Source organism: Cryptomeria japonica, chromosome 7 (assembly GCF_030272615.1).
Source record: "Cryptomeria japonica chromosome 7, Sugi_1.0, whole genome shotgun sequence".
Lineage (NCBI taxonomy): Eukaryota > Viridiplantae > Streptophyta > Pinopsida > Cupressales > Cupressaceae > Cryptomeria > Cryptomeria japonica.
The window spans coordinates 262,484,066-262,505,353 of record NC_081411.1 but is presented as its reverse complement, the minus strand read 5'-3'; the positions used below and the strand labels follow the sequence as shown (position 1 = coordinate 262,505,353).

The 21,288-nt window shown below is 31.4% G+C and overlaps 1 protein-coding gene across 1 annotated transcript; it reads right to left on the bottom strand.

Moving 5' to 3' along the window:
• Positions 1-4,341: 4,341 nt before the first annotated feature.
• LOC131029997 (glutamate receptor 3.6) lies at positions 4,342-7,974 on the bottom strand. Its single transcript, XM_057960680.2, has 4 exons — positions 7,601-7,974; positions 5,534-5,565; positions 5,016-5,413; positions 4,342-4,921 (listed from the first exon to the last, which is right to left on the bottom strand). Exons 1-4 carry the CDS (start codon positions 7,972-7,974, stop codon positions 4,469-4,471), a joined length of 1,257 nt encoding a protein of 418 aa, XP_057816663.2. The 3' UTR covers positions 4,342-4,468.
• Between the last annotated feature and the right edge of the window lie 13,314 nt (positions 7,975-21,288).

Genomic DNA, 21,288 nt, shown 5'->3' with positions numbered 1-21,288 from the left:
TTTTGAGTGATTATCACATTATCTAGGAAATGAAAAATAATAAAATTACATAGATACATAATAGGTTAAACAACATGTAAAGACACATTTCTACACTATATAAATTCATGAACACATTAAATTTGTATATACATTATATGTTTGGTATGTCTTCAACAAATTGTATTAATGATTTATTGGGATTCAAATGTAATTTCAAATCAACTTTCATGGATCGATATTTGTGAGTTGTGGTTCATACAAAAAAATCTCTTACATGATCATGAATAATATACTTAACACTCATTGCATCTAGGTTGAATGTTCGTAAGAGAAAAGAACCAAAAATTTCCATCATATACCCATCCCAATAAATACTCTAGCTTAAATATGCTTAACCATAATGCTTCCTCCATAATCAAGCTTGTTTGTCTTGTTGTACTCTATTTGCATCGATTATAGATACAACTCCATGTGGTATAGTGTATTTAAGATAGAATCATTATTCAAATGGGCAGTCATTCCAAAGATCTAGGTAAAATTGACCATATGAGAACCACCTAAACAAAATGAGTGTTAAGTGGACCATTCCTGGTTATGAGACATGGGTCATTGTGAATCACTATTCATGAAATTTAGTCAATGAGGATTGACTAGATACTGTGCACATAGTAAAATGTTGATAAATCATCACATAACTTGTTTTATATATAAGGACTTGAATATTACAAAATCAAGCCAATAGTAACTCCTACCATCTTGAAGCATGCCTCACTAATATTGTAAGAATCTCTCATTCAAAGATAAGACCAAAATGCTAATGTAAGCAGATTGAGAAGGATCCATAAGTAAAAGAGGTTCTAACTACATCACATGAACTAATCTCTATTGTAGACACCTAGAATTATCCTTTAATTAAATAAATATTTATTATTTATTTAATTATTTTATTGTAATATCTTCTATTAAATAAATATTTCTAATTTATTAAATATTTAAATGAGAAAAAAATTGTATTAGAAGATGGAATTAACTAGTGAGGTGATAATTAGAATTTTTATATAGATACTAAAATTTGATAATTAGCTCTCATGTACTTAAATATTAAAATATTATTTTTTAAATAATAGTAAAATGAATAATAGAAAGTAGTAACTATTAATGACAAACAATGTGGTAAATGAAAATAATTAGATAAATAATTAAATGTCAAGATAATGATTAATGGAAATAAATGGTTAATTTTTTATACATGTAATGATATTGTAAATAGTATTAACATATCAATGACTTGGGTTAGTTAATAATCAATAATTAGAAGGTAATATTAGTTTGTACATTTTTTCCCTCTCTAAGTCACTATTAGAAATGATATTATTTAAAATAAAATAAAAGTATATAAAAGTAAAATATTATAGGAGGTGAAGAAAGTGACTAAATACCCCAATTAGGTACGAGACATAATGTAAATTTAGAAAAGTGAGACCTAGTTGATGAAGTTGATGTCCCCTATAGAAAAAATTAATATGAAAAATACATTTGTGACATTTTAAAAGAATGATTTATATAAATCTCAAAGAAAAAATAGAAAATAAAAAATATATATGAAAGAAAATGATTATGGATGATAGTATGATGATGAATGTGACATGATGATGTCTTGTATCAATTTTGAGTTTAGTAACCTTTATTTACTATATCAATGGATATTATGCACCAAGATAAGATTAAAATGGTAATCTATCTAATGCATGGATTGACTCTCAAGAAAACAATAAATAAAAAGATACCCTAGCACTCACAAGGCATCTGACACTCTTGGTGGATATACCACGAGACAATAAATATACATTATAAGGGTTTCCTTATACATGGAAAAATAACTTGAACTTAATGGGTTTAGTGAGATAAAAAACATCAAACACAACACACATAAGTTATATTCCTTTCCCCAATGTATACTATTCAAATAATACCATGATATAAAATGATAATGGTGACCTTTATGTAGGAATAGTATGGGTCAAAAGATAAGTCAAAATAAAATTTAAAAGATAAAACAATCAATTGACACATAGTAGTGTTACCTCTTGCCAAGGTGTTCAAAAGAATAAAATGTGGATTGGATCATGGTTTTTTAGATAAAGAAACATTTCATTTAAGCAAGTGATGGATGATAGGGATATTATAAAATGAAAAATATTGTGAAATCTATATGGTGTCAATGTCGATACAGTATTTTTAGATTTTGTACTTTAAAAGTTTAGGTTTCGATTATATTACTTGAAGATTTGAATCTATCCATTGATGTTTATTGATTATGCAAATTTTATTGATGAAGTTATGAAAAAAAAATGAAAATTTATTAATGATGGAAGGTATCATAATTACTAAGTAGGTGCAAAGACATAAATCAAGATTTATTATAATGTAGGATGTGGTTTTTTACATATATTATAGATATTATTCAAGATTTAATCTCATTTATATTTTTATCATTATTGCACCTATTGACATAGAATTAAGTTAAGTGAGTTTGATTTTCCATAAATTTTCAATTGATCTTCATGAAAATTGAATTCAAATTGTGTTTTAGTTGAGTTTGTTGATGTTTGATTTTGCTAGTAGTGTAACTCCTCTAAATAAAAGTACTAATTTTCTCCACCCTAAGCATACAATTTATAGACCAAACCCATAAAATAGACTATAAGTGAACAAGACATGAAAGGGAAAGGATGAAATAATGAGCTAATGACATCAAATATGATAGGAAATAAATGAGGAATTACAATATGAAAAATTATTATTTATCATAGATGGCACTTGTGAGTAGGTTTCAACAAGATACTTCTCTAATGTGCCGCCAAAGAACAATTTTTATCTTTATTCTTTCAAATTCTTCTAATTTTTTAGATGTCATATATGATGCTTGTTTACTAGGTTTCCATCTTTGTGATTTTACTATATTTATTTTTGTCAATTGGTATATGCCTCATATTAAGTACATAAATTCTTAATATGCACAAAGTGTATATGTTCATCAAGCTCTTAAACCTTAGGAGTAGCTAGTTGATACTCTCCTAAATTGTAATTTGTAAGGATGTCTTTTTAGTCATTATCACATTATCTAGGGAATGAGAAATCATAAAATTACATAGATACATAATAAATTAAAAAGCATGTAAAGCTAGATTTTGACACTACATTGATCCATGAACACATTAAAGTTTGTATCTACATTATATGTTTGGTATGTCTTCATCAATTATTATTAATGATTTATTGGGATTCAAATGTAATCTCAAATAAATCTTCATGGACTGATATTCATGAGTGGTGGTTCATACAAGGAAAAATCCCAAATGATCATGAATATTTTACTTAACTCTCATTGCTTCTAGGTTAAATGTTTGTAGGAGTAAAGAACCAAAACTTTTCAAAAGATACCCATCCAAATAATACTCTAGGTCAAATATGCTTAACCATAATGTTTCCTCCATAATCAAGCTTTTTTTCCTTGCTACTATGTATGTGTTAATTATAGAGACAACTCCAAGTGGTATAGTGGAGTTAAGATATAATCATATTTAAATGGGTAATCATTATGAAGTTGTAGGGAAACTTGACCCTATGAGAACCACCTAAATAATTTGAGTGTTAAGTGAACCATTCCTATATATCATTGTGAATCACTATTGAAGAAATTTAGTTGATGAGGATTGACTAGAAACTACATATAGTAAAATATTGATAAATCATCACATAACTTGTTTTATATATAAGGACTTGACTATTACCAAGTCAAGCCAATAATACCTCATACCATCTTGAAGCATGACTCACTAATATTTTGAATCCCTTATTCAGAGATAAGATCAAAATGCTAATGTAAGTAGATTGAGAAGGATCCATAAGTGAAAGTGGTTCTAACTACATCACATGAACTAATCCCTATAGCAAGGCATAATGTGACTATGTGAGACTAGGCCACACAATATAACCTAATCAATAGTAAGATAAATCTCAAGATAAATTTAGCACATATACATATACATGTGTGTGTGAAATTAACATAAATGTATTTATGCATACTTCTTATGAAATTCTACATTAATAAAAGATAAGTAGTATAATACTTAAAGAAACTTGAAGATCAAAACGATCAAATAACATAGCTGAAGCCCACAAAAATACTTAAGCTATCAAGACTATAGACTATGCTAGATGAGGAGGAGGTCCGTGACCATCAGACTTTCCCAAACATAAATCAATCAATGATCAAATATTTTTTTAATGAAAGTTTTAGTATATGAAACCCAAATTTGTTTGACTATTGAATGAAAACTAGGAGTCTTAGACTGAACCTCTTAGGCCTATACATAATTAACAAATATCAATTTACTACAGAGCATCGTTTTTTTGGATAGTTCAAAAGAAGAAATCTAACACTATTGGCAACTCAATGCCATTATTTCAAAGTTCAATAACATTAAGCTGAGAAAGATCTTCGATGACGCACACCATTTGAAGTTGTATTGTTATTATTTGTATGGAACTGACCAGATGAACGGGATGGATCTGAATTTGCAGGTATGAATTCAGTTGCAGGCAAAGGGCTATCGGGAGGTGGGGACGGAACATTCTCCACTCTTGTGCTAACTAGTCTTTTCTTATAATACTTTTGTCCGACGTGGGCGGACATGATTACACAATATAACGCTGATGAGATGACGAACAAACCCCAAAACCTGCGTGGACTCAACTTCCCACCATCATCTACCGTGTCTTCTTCGGATATCCCGCCGTTGTCATTATTGCATGGATCAGAAGAATAACGCCCAAACCAGTGCCTGCGAAGTTTGTCTAGCTCTGTTTTGTTCTGAATAATTTTCAGCACTGCAGATGTCATTTCCCCAACAACTGGAAACCCTTTGGCAAATAACTACAGCATAAAAATAGAGTAGAGAGAGTTAAGAAGTGTGCATTTCAACCCAAGAGAAATGAAAATGCACAAACTCTTGGAGAAAAATACTTACAAACCCAAATCCTCCTTTGTAGAATGGCCGACTCACAATCTCAAATTCACCACATTGGTTTGACATCAGCATGTTAATGTATGGAGTCTCATCAACTACAGACCCAATTGGCTCATTCCTTAGTGAATTGAGGTAGTCATCTGGATGTACAAGAGGTACCAATCTTTTCTTGTCAATTTTTAGCTCATTGATCAGATAATCTCTGACAAATGAACCATTCAAATGCCCAATGGAGGCGTTGTTGGCTCTGAGTGACTCTATGTCTCGTATTGTTGGGGAAAGTTGCTGAACAGTGAGAATGGATGCGAGGCTAGCTATGTAGCTTGAATTTAAGACCAGCACTACAAACAGCCAGATTATTAAAATAACTTTGCCAAGAGATGTCATAACCTTCTCTCCTGCACAAATGGAGCGATCAGTTGCCATCTTCAAATATTAGAAGTCTGTCCCATGTTAAAAGTATTTGCATGAGAGAAAATGTTCGTAAAATAGAAAAATTCAATGAGGAGGTCACTCACTATGAACAAATACAATTGTTGAAAATGAAAACCTGCAATTCAAAACAGAAAATATTGTTATGTAGAATGATAGTCTAATCGTTTCTACTTCTTATCAATAGTTATAAAAATTATCTATTGATCTAACCGAGTGTTCTGATTAATTGATCTAACCGAGTGTTACTTGGAATCAAATATGCTATAAAACTTATCAAGAATAGCTATTTGAATTTTTTTTTAATTCATGTTCTTTTTGAGTGGAATGTTGTGGCTAACTATTTGGCTAAATAGATTTCAGATGTTGATCATAGTTGAAATGTTATGGAATGGGGATCTCTTTCTTCAGTGCATTCTTAACAATATTTTTCACTCCCCATCATAACTTGAAGTGATAGTCTTCTTTTGTGTTATAGTCATCTTAATTTTGTTTTTCTATTCTCTTACGAAATTTTGTTGGGAATGTGAAGCCCAACAGTCACATGACCATTCGCTTTCTCCCAACTTTTGGTTTCATAGCTGAATACGATTGTATAAATGACTCTGTGCAGCCCATGTATGGTGTACTATTGGACAACGATTAATAGAAGTTATTCCCTGCTTGAAAGTGGACGTAATCTTTATGATGAACCACTATAAATTTGTGTCTGTATCTTTGTTGTGTTATTTTATTTCTCTGTTTGTGTTGATTATAAGCTTTTCTCTGCCCATTGAAATTAACACAAACTTCCATGAATTTTTATTCTCTGATCTTTAAAGACAATTATGGCTAAACCTTAATAAAATATTCAACTTTTAATTAATATAATTTTTTTGTTTTTTAAAACAAAATGAAGAAAGAGACACACTTCATAAGACAATAAATTAATTATAAACAAATAAAGCTCATGGAAAAGTAGCAGCGTATTCTCCCATTACATCACTTCATATCGCGTTTTATACCTCCTTTGTTTTCCAGATATTATGGTTTCGTCTTTCGAAACAGTTTGATAGGTTGCTTTGGATCCAGAAGTTCTTCCTTCAACGACTTAATACTCTTCAAAATCTTAATACTGTCTCTCTGAAAGATGTTTAATTTCGCTTTCAACGACTTAATACTCTTTTTGGGTCACATTTGCATCAATATTTTCCATTTCAAAATTTATCTCCAATTCATGTTCTTAATCTAGGTAAGAGTGGGTCTCAACTCTCCACTAAATTATCCTTTATCTTCCTTTAAAAAATATTATTGCTTAGACAAGGTATCCACCCCAAACAATGACCTATTATATTCCCATGCTCTGTTTTAAACTCACATGATTTTACAGTAGAATCAAAAGCTTCCCTTCTTTTCACTAAATCTTCAAAATCACTCTACTTCTTTCCATATTTTCTCCTACCTTCCCTTCCAGATCACCAAATCATGCATTAATATACTTGTAATCTAATGCTTCTCTTACTCTGTTTTACTCTGTCTCCCTTGATTTTCAGAAACATGAAATCCCCAAATCTCAGTAACATGGAGTGTATATTATAACCGTCAAATTCATTTATTGCTAGAACGCTCTATCATTAAACTATTGATCTCTTAATCCATGACTAGAAACTGCAATGTTTCTGAATATATTTAGTAAGCCAAATTATCTATGCAAACCAAATTAAAATTGAAATAGTTTACTAATGGATTCAGCATAAATATGTGTGAACGGAAGACTAACCAAAGACTTTACACATAAGAAAGAAATCCTCGAGACAATTTGATGGGAAGAACTAATGATCATGAAGACCTCGGTATTTTGCAGTGATTTTCTTGTCATCAGAAAAACCATTATGAATTCCTTATATTTGATGGTTAACGCATTTTTTTTATCGGTAAAGGCAGAGCTAAATTTATATTAATTTTGGTTAAATACAGAGATTACTCGCTGAATTTCATAACATTCAAAAAATACCTGTTCTCAGAAAAACCAGCATAACATAATTCCCTCAAAAGACTGGAAACCTTTAGGCAATTTTAACTACTATTTTTGTATGGTGTTTTTCCTTAGCTTTAATCTATCAACATTACAGTAGAGAAAAAAAGAAAGCTTAAAGTATTAGAAAAGCAGTTACCAGAGGGAAATTTCCATTTGCTTGGTAGGCTGTCCTGTGAAAGCGTCGTTCTCATCTCGTTCCAATAACCAAACAAGAAATGCAGTGAGAAGAACAAATGCTGCTGCAGTAATCCACATGGTTATTGTAAAAGGATGTAGAAAGGCCCAGCCAGAATATGACTGGTTTTTCTTAGTACGCACCATGATAACCAGCCCTGTATCAGTATATGGCTGTGTAAAATCAACCTTTGCAGAGCGCTTTGCGAGTATTGTGATATCAGCTACAATTATATCAAATGTCTGGCCACAAAAATGCTCTTTGAATAAGTATTCAGAGATTAGACAGCAATCATCAATTACAACAGATCTTTGAGAAAAAAAAAAGATATACATTTATATTAAGAGAAAAACCCAAACTAACTGAATATGTGCTTATTGTTTATGATTCCATCTAATGGAAGGTGCTTCTACTTATAAATTCCCAGAGACAGGCCCCACGGTATTCATTTGAAAATGGTTGTGGGATTGAGGATTGGGCTGCTTGCAGGGTGAGGCTGAAAATGTTTTCTATTAACCTATAGATTTTTATGTGCCTGTGGTATATTGCAAGGTCTAAATCTAGACCAACTTATTAAAATTTATTGTTTAATTATATAATAGTAGCTAGAAACTATTCTATTTTTTTGTTTTGTTGTTGGTTTCTTTTTCTTTGTTTCATTGTTGGTTTCTTTTTCTTTTGGTTGTGTTTCATCTCTGTTAAATCTATTCTATTCTAGTATGTTTTTCTTTTTTGAATATTGAGTTTAAGTATTGAAAATGAAATTTCTATATATTAGTTTAGTATTAGAGAAGTCAAAGATTTTGAGAGTAGAGAACTGTGAGGCAACTATTTAAGAGAATTAATAAATAGCTGAAATGAGCATTGTGGCTATGACTATGAATGCAAATGTGGAATTACTCCATGATGTGACAGAGGAAAATCAGTAGAAAGAACTAAGACAAAATGATCAGAACAATAAACAAAAGACAAGGGAAATAGATTGTGAAAATTCAATTTTGAGTCGGAGAGTTATAGGGTATGTTGGAATAGTATGACACATGTAATTAAAAGGCAAGGAGTCAAATACAAAATAATGAAAAGACAAAGAAAAAGAAGACTGATTTTAAGTGTTGTAAGAAGATGAGAAAGATTAAAAAAACTAAACATCCACCTTGTGAATACAAGTCGTGTTCAAAAAGGCAAGAAGAAACTTTGGGATTGACCAGGGGATAGAAGTATTATAAGAAAGAAAGAAAGAAATTTTTGTTTCATAACGTTTGAAGATAAAGAGAATGAATTAGATTTTATTTATAATGTAGTGATGAAGGGTAAATCTATAAAATCTAAAAGAGAACTTGTAGAAGATGAAGAGGATGAATGAGATGAATATGTTGAATTTTATTATTCAAAAAGAAAACAAAAGCATTGATGAATGTTATGGAATATATATAGATAAGGAAAAGAGAAAGGTTATTAGAATTAAGTAGAGGGGGGTGGTTTATGTTTCAGAAGTCTGAGGTCTCTATTCCACTGCATATAAGAACATATAAAATTAACAGTGAAGGAGTTAGAGATGTACGGTTATTCTAGAATTAATAAATAGTTTCGTTTGTTGTGCTGCTGATGTCTTGTTTTGGCCATTTCTCATCTCTATTAAATCCCTACCTATTCTGATTCTTTTTTTTTCGAGATCTGTCTGCATCATTTCCTAAAAATTAAAACAACATTTAATTAAAAATCCTAATTCAATATACATTTTAATCAAAATTTCAAACTAAAAATACATAAATATTTACCTCTTTATTTTCCTTGGCCTCGTGGCAGCATCTTGATGAAGATTTGACAACCTCAAGCTAAAAAATGGCAATGTATTTAGTGAGCACAAGATGCAAAGTAGAAAACATGTGGTTTGCAAGAAGTAACAACAAGTTTTAACAACAAAAATGATAATTATTTTTTTTAAATCAATTTTCATATTTGGTGAGCACCAAATTTGGAGCATAGAAAATGCTCATTTGGGGTCAAAAAATAAAACTAGCATCTTAATTACATCAGAGCTTTGTGTATTCAACTCAAGAATGATCATTATTTCCTATTACAAGTTTATAACCATAGCCCCTCCAATTTATATGATTATTAGATTCATTAACTCGGACATTAGGGGATTCAAGAATAGGGTTAGATCCCACATTGCATGGATGAATCTTTACTAGTCAAATTGCCCTAAGGTGCATTTTAGGTTTTTGTTTGGCACCCACATTGTTAGGGCTATTGAGAATTATCAGGCAATTTCTCCTGATATGTCCTCCTCTCCTATAGAGATAGAAGGCATTTAGGCCCCCTCAATCTAAATACTACAAGAGGAGGTGGAGTAGTCTAGATTAATATCAATAACTTCAAGAATTTCAACCCTAGGCAGAAGAGACACAAGTGCCCTAGCATCCATATGTGGGATAAATATTCTAGATTTGTCAATTCTAAGTACCTTCCCTAAAGGGTAAAGCATTTGGTGTAAAACGCCCACAATAGATGGGGAACACTTTTCATAGTTAAAAAATGAGGGCATGATAAGGCCAAGGCTTCTTCATTTAGGGCACTTAGTGACCATTTTAGGGCATGAAACATACAGTTTATGATGTTCTATTTTTCTTTGCAAGTGATAGTTTCTTTCTTTTTTTTGTCTTTGAAAAATATAAGTAAGAGACCTTTTTTATCATTCTATTGAATGAGACTTGATTGCCCAGCTTTTTAACCTAGAATTTTTTAATCCATTAATCTAGAAAATTTTGAGTAGGTAACTTGTTACAATCAACCACCGCTAAAAAATGATGATGCCTTTTATCCTAGGGTTATTGTTATTCAAAGCAACAAACATCTAAAAATTCAAGGAAATCCTTAGTTTCTTAGGGCCAAAGGGAGGACACTTAACTTTTTGTCCTCCCTCAATGCCATCCTCTCCATCTTCACAACAAAAGTTGGAGACAAAATAGGTAGAGATCGAGAATTTCATAGTTTCTTCTTCTATCACATCACATTAATATTTATTGTCTCCTTTATTATCAGGTGCCTTTATGGACAATTGGATGGATTACCATCCATCAAGGGTACAAAAATTTAAAACAAGATCATAAATATAGAGTACAACCTATAGCAAATTCTTGTAGGACAGAAAGTAGAATTAAATAAAGAACCATAAACAAATACAAAAACAATCTTGTACCATGACAAGCATAAGGAAAAATTCAATGCAAAAGAACCACCAATGGTTAGGAACCCCAAACCCCAATGGAGGTAGACCTATGCCTCAACCATGTCTCGTGGTCTAAGAAACTCTAGCTTTTATATCGCTTCACTTGTAAAAAGAATGGTTACCCGTTATAATCACAATTCACATCATAAACTTAATTATTAATTCTGTAAAAATTAAAAATAAAACTAAAAACACATCATTTATCAGTCTTCTAAAGTTATTTATTTAATTACATCTCAATTTAGTTAAACTCTAGACTAATAAAGGATATATTTATGTACCCTTTCTTTAATTTAATGTGAGGTTGGTGACGAACTTTCCCTATAACCATGGAAGTGACATTCTATCGGTTGGTTTGCCTTTAAACTAGGCACAGAAAATCTATCCATAGTGCTGCATCGAATTTGTGGCCAACCGCTTCCAAGTCTCAGCTTTATGGAGAATTTTTGTTTGACTTTTCTTTGAATTTGATTTGGAAGTTGGATTTTCAAATTTTGAAATGTTATCCACCGTCCTGAGTAAATTTCTCGAAAGGCAGTGGAGAAGAAACACATAACTTACAAGGCAAATCGTGTTTATTCGCTGAAAGAGATTTTCTTTCAAACAAACGAACTCTCTAAAATAACAACCAATATCAATATCAACTGAACTCACATAGAGAACTATTATATCTAACTTTTTATAAAGGCATTCCTTTCTTATCTTCTATAGTGTGAATTCATTCAATTCATATCGAAAGTTGCCAGCAATTCTCTTATAGCAAGGGTTTGACAGCAGAAACCCTTGCTATAAGCTCTTGGACAGTGTGTAACAACCCTTCGCCACTTATAAATCAAGATCGAACCCACAACCTGTACTGGGTAAAATGGCAGCCAAAACGAAATGAACCCATATGGAAAGCTACTATATCAAACTTTTTATATAGGCATTCCTTTCTTCTCTTTTCTAGTGTGAATTCATTTAATTCGTATCCAAAGGTGCCAACGATTCTCTTCTTGTCTACAAGGTCTCATGCTTGTAGTAGTTGTGATGTCTAGAACAATGCTATCAGACCTCTGATTTTGTTCCTCCTCTTTGTGGAATTGTATAACACAGGCCTCCAGATGTGAGCATTGGGGGAGTCTTTGATTTGGAAATCTATCAAGGTAAACAATCAAATCTACCCATACCACTGGCCATTCAAGATATCGATAACAATCCCAACATTGTTAATGGGACCATTCTTCAATTCGAGTCTACAAAGATAAGAAGCACTTCTCTCGACGAGGAGAATGGTGAGAAACACTTCTCTTTTTGTGTGTAATTTAAATTCTAGCTCACAAACATGAGTGTATTGTTAAAACTAATTGAAGACGTTTTTTTAGTTCTGAAAATGTTCAGAGAAAACATGGCATCTGTTGTCACACCCATGGGAGCAAAAGTCTCCAACTTTGTTTTATGTCCTTGTTGATTCTGTGCAAATACCACTCATTGCATTTGCTGGCAATGATCCTTCCATTTCCTTAAAACAATCTGTATATTCAATTCAAATGATTGGCAGGGTTGCAGTGCAAATGAAGGCAATAGTGGTCATATATCAAGAAGATGAATTGGGTTTTTCTAGCCTTAAAGAATTCTCTGCCAGAATAGTCCAAAAGTTTGAAGTATCTATCGAGTCTTTCAGTAACTCATCATGGAAACGTATTCAGAAGAAACTAAAAGACAACAAGATTAGGAGTCGTGCATTTGTTATACATACTAGTTATAGATTGGCCCAGAAAATATTTTTGGAGGTCAAACATTCAGGCATTATGGAAAATCGAGGCTAGGCTTAGATTGGAGTGGGTAGCAAATTATTTGGATATTCCAGATGATACGACTATGGATTCAATGCAAGAAATATTTGGGGTTCGCACAAAAGTTAGGCATACTCCACAGTACAAGAGTATCAGCAAGAGATGGGAGCATGAATTCATGAGGTTGTATCCAAATGTAACCCACTCTAAAGATATTGGCATAGTTAGAGCCTATGCTTATGATTCTATCTGGGTAATAGCCAAAGATAGTGATGTTATGTTTAGAGTCAACAAATTTATAGACTTGTAATTTATGTCTTCAAAGAATTTTTTTGATAGATATGCATGTCTTTCAGAGAGGGAGTACCCTGCTTTAGGAAGTAACTCAGAGCAATTTCGAATGAATTAGTGGTAATATAGCATTAGGCATAAATGGGCTTCTTGAAGTTGAATCATATGTCATTATCAATGTAGTCAACAAGAAATTCTAGTTGGTCTTCTATAAGTATTTTCAATAATTTATTTAAATTATCATTAAATTTAATAAATTTTTATTAAATTTAGTTTCTTTTGATGCTAAATTTTGTATAGCATTACACAAATCATAAGGCCAACAAAGTGGTCAATCAACTAGTCAACTCAGAAATCTACTATGTTGCAATGATATGTTATGTGATATGATAGACATAGAGATGAACCCTTCTTCACAATAGACAAATGTACTACAACATTGTATGTCTGCATGCGCGCATATATATATATTTTGTATTGTTTATTTTATTTTTTATTTTTATTTTTTTGTTCTTTTTATTCTTTTTTAGTGTGTGTTATATTTTGGTTTTTATTTTTCTTCCTCTTTTCCTTGTCTTCCTTATCTTTTAGCTTTAGGTATTTTTATTTGTTTATTGGTTATGTTTTTCATTTATTTATTTATTTATTTTTCTATTATTTTTCTTCCTTGATTTTTGTGCCCCTTCCCTACACTGTAGATCTCTTTTTATTCATCTACAACTCACTATTTCTTATCTCATTAGAATTCTTATTCATCCTAGTGATGAATCATAGAGTGTGATTCGAAACGTCGATGATAAAAATTTGCATGTGCAATCAAATCAAGAAAAATTAGGTTAATAATAAATAGTGATTATAACATAATCCCTTGCTCTAGACTCTAAGGAGATATGACAAAATGTTTGCTTCTACAAACATGGCAAGTAATGCTTACACCCTTTATTTTATAGCTCATGGAAAGAGATGTGCAGTTTATTCTCTCTATTTACAACAATAGATATAATAATCCAATTCTCAAAAAAGACATGACAAATGGATTTCAATTGTAGTATCAATAAGGATAAATTGAAAAGGATTTTTAGAATTTGACCATCTATTGTACTACTTGCCATAAAAATGCTCTTGGGTAACCTATATGTAAACAACACCCTTGAATATAATTCTTATATGGCCTTAATATTCCTTGTTGCACTTCTTGACTATGGGGAGGATAAGGAATGTGTGAAATTGGTGATGAGGAATTTGGTTAAGTTGAAATGAAACGAGGGCTTGACTTGAGCTATTTAGATAAAGTTATGGTAGGTTTTGTCTTGCACCTAAGTAGAGGTTCATATTATCTTACCATGGACTATGATGGGCCTTGGATATTGTTCATAATTCATGCCTCTAGAGTAGATGGAAATTCTTAGCATTTGAAAGAGAAGTTGCTAGGGTTATCTATTTTTCAGATAGCTCTTTTGCATTGATCTAAGAATTAAATGATGAAGATATTACAATGGGTTCCTGAGATGTGTAGTGGTTCTAGTTCACTCAGTAGTCCCTTTTTCCTTTGTTTAACAAACATCACTATTAGTAAATAAATAGGTAAATTTTGTATAATGGTCTATAATGTTTATGTATCAATCTACAATATAGACCTCAATGGTAATGCTTAAGGAGCCATTTTTGTTAAAAGGCTCCAACATAGCCTATACTACGAATACTCTACAATTTTTTGTATTGTTCTATATGTCGTGTTGGGTCAAGAACTATGTAACTTTTTATGATTTCAACATATATAGATGTGTTTGTATTTTTGTGTGTGTGTGTGTGTGTGTGTGTGTGTGTGTGTGTGTGTGTGTGTGTGTGTGTGTGTGTGTGTGTGTGTGTATGTGTGTGTGTGTGTGTGTGTGTGTGTGTGTGTGTGTGTGTGTGTGTGTGTGTGTGTGTGTGTGTGTGTGTGTGTATGTATGTACATGTATGTATGCATGTATGTATGTATGCATGTATGTACATGTATGTATGTATGTATGTATATGTATGTATGTATATATGTATGTATCTGTATATGTATATATGTATATATATGTTTGTATGTATGTATTTATGTATGTGTGTGTGTGTATGTATGTATGTATGTATGTATGTATGTATGTATGTATGTATGTATATGTATATGTATATGTATATGTATATGTATATGTATATGTATATGTGTGTGTGTGGGCGTGTGTGTACATATACACACACACACATATACACATATAAATATACATATATACATATAGAGACACACACATATATGTATATGTATGTATGTATAGAAACATTTACATTTATGATTGCATATATGTATGTTTTTGTATTTATAGCTTCATACATAAAAAGTACTTAATATTGAACAAAAGCTTCTTAAATTAAGAGTTAAATGTTGATTGTGTTATTTTTCATGCTATTTAATTGGCTGCATAGAAGTTTCCCTCTCTAATCAACCCTATTAAAAGTAATGTGCTAATTTATTCTAATGAGAAACTTTAGGCAATGTTTAAAATAAGATTGTTAATCCATTTCTAGCAGTTGGACTATCCATGTTAGATGTAATACAATAGCCTTTGGTATAACTATTATTTAGTTATCTACCCCTTTTGCCTTACTTTAATTTGTTCATGCTATGAGGGGATTATTTGATGCAGGTTCAAATAATCAGCATTGGCTATGGGGGCAAAAATTTGCACCACCCATATCCCCATGTTGCGTCACATCTGCCTGCAAATGCGTACTCCTACTGCAACCTTCACTTGCACTGTCCTACCACAAACTAATAATTTATTGTAATATATTTTAATAGTTTTTTATTTATTATATTTTTCTTTTTAAAGTTACAATTAGTGAAATAATAAATATAATTAATTAATAATGAATTATATATTTAAAAAATTTAATAATATTTAAAAGTTAAAAAAAAATTTAAAAATTGTTTTTATTCTTTTTAATAAAAAAATTATTATAATATATAATATATAATTAAGTGATATATATTATAATTAAGTGATATATAATTTTAATAAAAAAATTTTTACCTTTTAAATACATATATAAGTAAATAATAGTTTAATTTATAAATTGTATATTTAATTTTTAATAATTGTATATAATAATATATGATTTATTTAGTTGCCTAATATATAAATAAATAATTTTAAAATATATGTTAAAATCATTTAATTATATATTATAAATTAGAATATAATTTTTATTAAAATAAATAATATAAAACTTCAAAAAATTAATATAATAATATTATTAAATAAGTTTAAATATATAGTTTATTATATTTATTATTTTATAGATTGTAATTTCAAAAACTAAAAATATAATTCTATATAAGTGCAGCGGCCCACTTGAAACATTAACAATGCAAATTGCAAGACGATGAAAATCATCTCGCTCGTTGAATTTTTTGCCCCAAATTTATGTATATCCTCCCAAGGTCTTACCGGTACTATCAAATGTTTATACAATCCCATATTCTGAATACTACCCTTTGTAACTTTACAAACTCTACAACTTTGCACATATTTCCTAACATCCATATGAATCTGGGGCCAAAAGTAATGCTCACTCACGAATGCTACTATTTTGTCAATGCTAAAATGTCCGGCTAATCCTCCACTATGTTTCTCTTTTATCAGATTCTCCGTCATATAAATCTTAGGTATGCATAACTGAACTCCTCTAAATAACATCCCATCCTAAACAAAGTAATCCAACCACTTGCTTCTATCTACAATAATCGGTTCCCTACATGCTCTCTAAGGTTATGCAAGCCTGGTACGGTTTTTCAATCTATGTAATAAATTATTTGAGTTCTTTTAGTATTTAGGCCCTACATTTAAAATTTTGAGCATGAAAAGTCAAATGGGATAATCTTGCATGGTCGAGGATCCATAAATTTAATATCTTTGGCACCTAATTAAGGCCTTTAAATTTCCATAGTCCATTCTGTTGTGTAATGGTTTCCATAGTTCATTTTCTAGGACTTACGTTCTAACAACAACAATTCTTATAATTGTTTCCATCCTGAACATACACTGTCTATCTATTGTTTGGAAAAATAAACTAGTCTATTCTGGACATGATGGTTACTGCTACAAAAGTTAGGCTCTTTATAAGAGTTTGAAAGGCAAGCAATCTCACTTAAAGAATCCAAGTAATGCCAACTAATTGTTTAATCTAGTAGCATACTACTTTTTGTTGAATGACATCAAATTGGAATCAAGAGGACAAAATTGAAGGCTGTAGAATCTATGGGAGTTTTTTTGAAGTTTATATGCTTGATTATGTTGAAGTCGCTTTTAATATCCAATTAATTTTTTGTGCATTTTGTGGTATCCTTGGTGGCATGGTGGGGGGTTTGCTTGGTTCTGGTGGTGGGTTCTTATTAGGACCTTTACTTCTTGAACTTGGTGTAATTTCATAGGTAATTCAAAGAATTCTCCATTTTCCTTTAGTTTCTTAATATAGCTACATATAAATTCATCTATAAATGATTTGTATTGTGATAATACATAGGTAGCAAGTGCCACTGCAACCTTTGTGATAATGTTTTCTTCCTCATTTTCTGTGATAGAATTCTATTTTCTTGATAGGTTTCCAATTGGTTATGGTATGTGTAAAGCTTAATCATTTCAAAGATATGAACTCTTTTTAATTTTTCTTTGACAAAGTTTACTAAGATACTGATTCATATGCATCTTTTTAGCATTGTATCTTATAGGCATTTCTGTTTTATCCAGATTCTGGGGCCAATATATGGTGCGGAAGCTAGTGACATTTCTACGAAGGGCTTCAATTATTGTCTTCATCCTTTCTGGTATAATTTTTGCTAGTGCATTGACTATGGGTAAGAAAATTGACACCATATCTACAGTACATTAATATTTGAAATAAAATTTTAGGCAGAGCATATTGCACATAAGTAACATTTTGTATTCAATTTTTTTATTACGTGTAATATTTTTTCATTGCAGGTGTCATTGGAATAGAAACAACAATTGCCATGATCAAACAACAACAGTATCTGGGTTTCCTTAGTATGTGCGACTAAACTCTGTGGATTATAGGTTAAATGATTTAATCAATTAACCACCAGTCCAAGAGAGTGATTCAAGTTATGTCAATAACTCATTGGCATTCACTTTCTTGTTTGTAGTGTCCTTGGTCAATTATTACTTTATGAAAAAAAAATCATATTTGAAAGGTGAGAAAATAAAAGTGATCAATCTCTCGTTGATCCAGAGATGTATATGAATAGTTTGATTTATGTAAAATATAGGGCACAGGGGATTCTAAAGTTGTGAGTGTTCATGATTGGTCTAGTCATGAAATTTGTAGTTATAGGCATGTAGATTTATTGTAGTCATCATCCATGAAAAAAGTTAATTCCCAAACTCACACAGTTAATACCTCTGGGAAACATCAGGTAGTGCTCTATTTTTTGTCTGTGTGATTTTCATGACACCAGGAGCAGCATGGGGGGCTTGTCTGATACAATTTTACTATAAGTTTCAGTCATGTTCAACTTTCTAATAAGCAAAAGTTCAATGATATTAGGTGGGTATGAGTTTGGTTTATTTTCATGGCTTGCAAATTAAGACTGTGAACGTGACCAGGCTGTGCAAGCAACAACAAATTGTGACTGTTAGTGGGCAACTCCCAGGTCCCGCCATTTATGTAAATAATGGTCACAACCATGTGGTTCAAGTGATAAACCAGGTTGCTTACAATATTACAATCCACTGGTATATAACATGTTCATGTCCAAGTCCTAGGAGATCAAATTATACAAGATTAATTGTTTTCAAAACATCCAAATGCCTTTAATTCTCTTTTATTTTGTGAAAGAAGATTTAGTAGTAGATTGGATGCAGCTGCATCAGGATTCATATTTTTTATTGAAAACAAAAAAATTGGGTCCAACGTGTGTTTGAAAAGTAAGGGTTTTTGTTTATGTTGCAGACATGGAATAAAGCAGTTGAGATTTGGATGGGCTAATGGACCAAGCTACATAATTATCTATGCGGCAACTTCGTTCCGACTTCCTGTTCTTCCACACCGAGTATTCGACTTTCTCAGGGATGAGAAAACTAGATCACAAGTATGTATTAAATACATTCGAGATGCTACATTGTCTTTTGTTCATGATATTTTTGTTTTCTCCACTGAATTCAGATTTCTTGTAATGGCTAAGTGGGATACTTTGTCCACCGAAAACCTGGTGCAAGAAGTAGCACACATTGAAAATGGGTCACATCCTGGAAATTGCATATCTCTTATGTGTTTAAATGTAAGTCTCTAAACTAGATCACAAGCATTATTTTTTTATTTGTTAGCAAACGACGACTGAAAATAGGATGTGATTGTTCTATTGGTTTTATCGGTTATCCCTGCAAGGTACAAAGTCATTGCAGTAAGTTATTTGAAAGTTTGGTTGTTACTGTTTGATATGTGATTGAAAAAATTTAGGCAGGTTTAAGTTGCATAGCTAGGATCTTATTCAGATCTTCTCATTGGTTTGTACTATTAAGTTGTGTCTAGTCATTCTTGTAAAATTTGAACATACATAGTGTGCCACTGTTGGTGCATAGCCACTACACAGTGATGGTGAGCATATGTGTAAATTTTGAGAGAGGTTGTAAATTACATAGCCTGTCGTATTCAACATAAAAGTGGGTGTGTTTTTAGGTGTAGAAAATGGAAATTCTATTACTTATTTCATTTATTCATTGCTGGTGTGTAGATTGCCCATCATGTGTTGCTGGCCAAGTGTTGGACGCATTGATACTTGATGATGGTCATTGTAGTTTTGTTAGACCTCTACTTGCTGTTATCAAATTATTAATTGTTCAGTTATCCAATTACACCGTAAGCATGGAAATAAATTTTACAAGAAACTGTGCTGCTTCTTTGGATATGTCTCCCATTCAGGTAAGTCTTTATTTTTGAGAATTTGTGTTTAACGTAACTTTCTTGGTCTTTCATTTGAGGGCTTACTTTATTTTATGTTGCTTTATCCTTTTAATGAATCTGTTTAGAATATTTTTTTACTCATGTAGTTTTAATACTATCTCAGGTCCAGGTCCTGTAGCAAGATGGGGTGGAAATATTATTGTAAAAAATGTGGAAGCCCCTATCCATATTTGTCAAAAAATGTGGCTTCTTGGGTTTCAGTTATGACCATATTTGTACTATTTCTCTTTCCTAAGACAAAGAATGTGCCAATTGAAGACAACATTGGTTGTGGAAGAAGTATGTGAGAGATGTTGATTTAACTGATAATGAAGTAGGAGATGCCTATCCCAAACATGAAAACATTGAAAATAAATATAATTATTATTGTATTTTTTGTAAATAAGTTTGTTATGGTATTTTGTTCATTGTTTTGTAAGAAATTAAATATTGAAAATAATTACATTTAATCTTCTGTTGCTATTTGGAAACATTGAAGGTTGAAACCTACACAAAAAAACATTTATAAGAAATTGTTTATTTTTTTAGTACAATTTTTTATAGACAATAGTTGAGATCTAAAGACGTATTGTCTCTCGAGAGACAATATGATTTTAATCCCAACTATTGTCTCTACAAAGACAAAAAAAACTATTGTTTTAAATTGTCTTTATAGAGACAATTTTAAAGACGATAATTTAAGACACTTGGTTAAAGACATTTTTCAAGACAATACTAAACATTTATTTTGTCTCAAGTTGAGACAATTTGCTCAAAAAATGTCTTAAATATTGTCTTAAAACACCCCTCTATGTAGTAGTGTTAAAGGACAGAACACATCTGACTCCTCCCCCACTTGATGCTTCTTCGTCTACATCCTCCTAAGGCACCGGGGGCGCCACCAGTTGCTTCTTTCCCTCATCGTGCTACTTCACAAACTCCTTTAAGGTCCATTTCAAAGCACTCCGCTGCATTCTGCTATGCCCTACTCCAATTTTAGCTCCAATCTCTCCAAATCCCAGGGAATTAACTTCAAATTTAGAGGTACTGCTATTTAAGCCTCGAAAGAATAAAGTACAAATACAATAGCAAAGAAGCTGATTCAAAGCATAGCTCGAATTGCTCAGCAACAAAGCTTATCACATACTGTCTTGGAATTTAGAGGATCTTTATAAGTACACTATTCTTCTGGTTTGTTGGCTGACTGGTATTACCAGTCTATTGTGTCACTCGTTTTTTGTAAGTTAATGGCAAGATAAGGAATTAGCGTGGACAGTGTGTTAACTTCACTATTAATTTCAAACGTAGAATGGGACTAAATACCAGTGTTAGTGTTTACTCGGCTTCAAGGGAGAAAGGTGTGA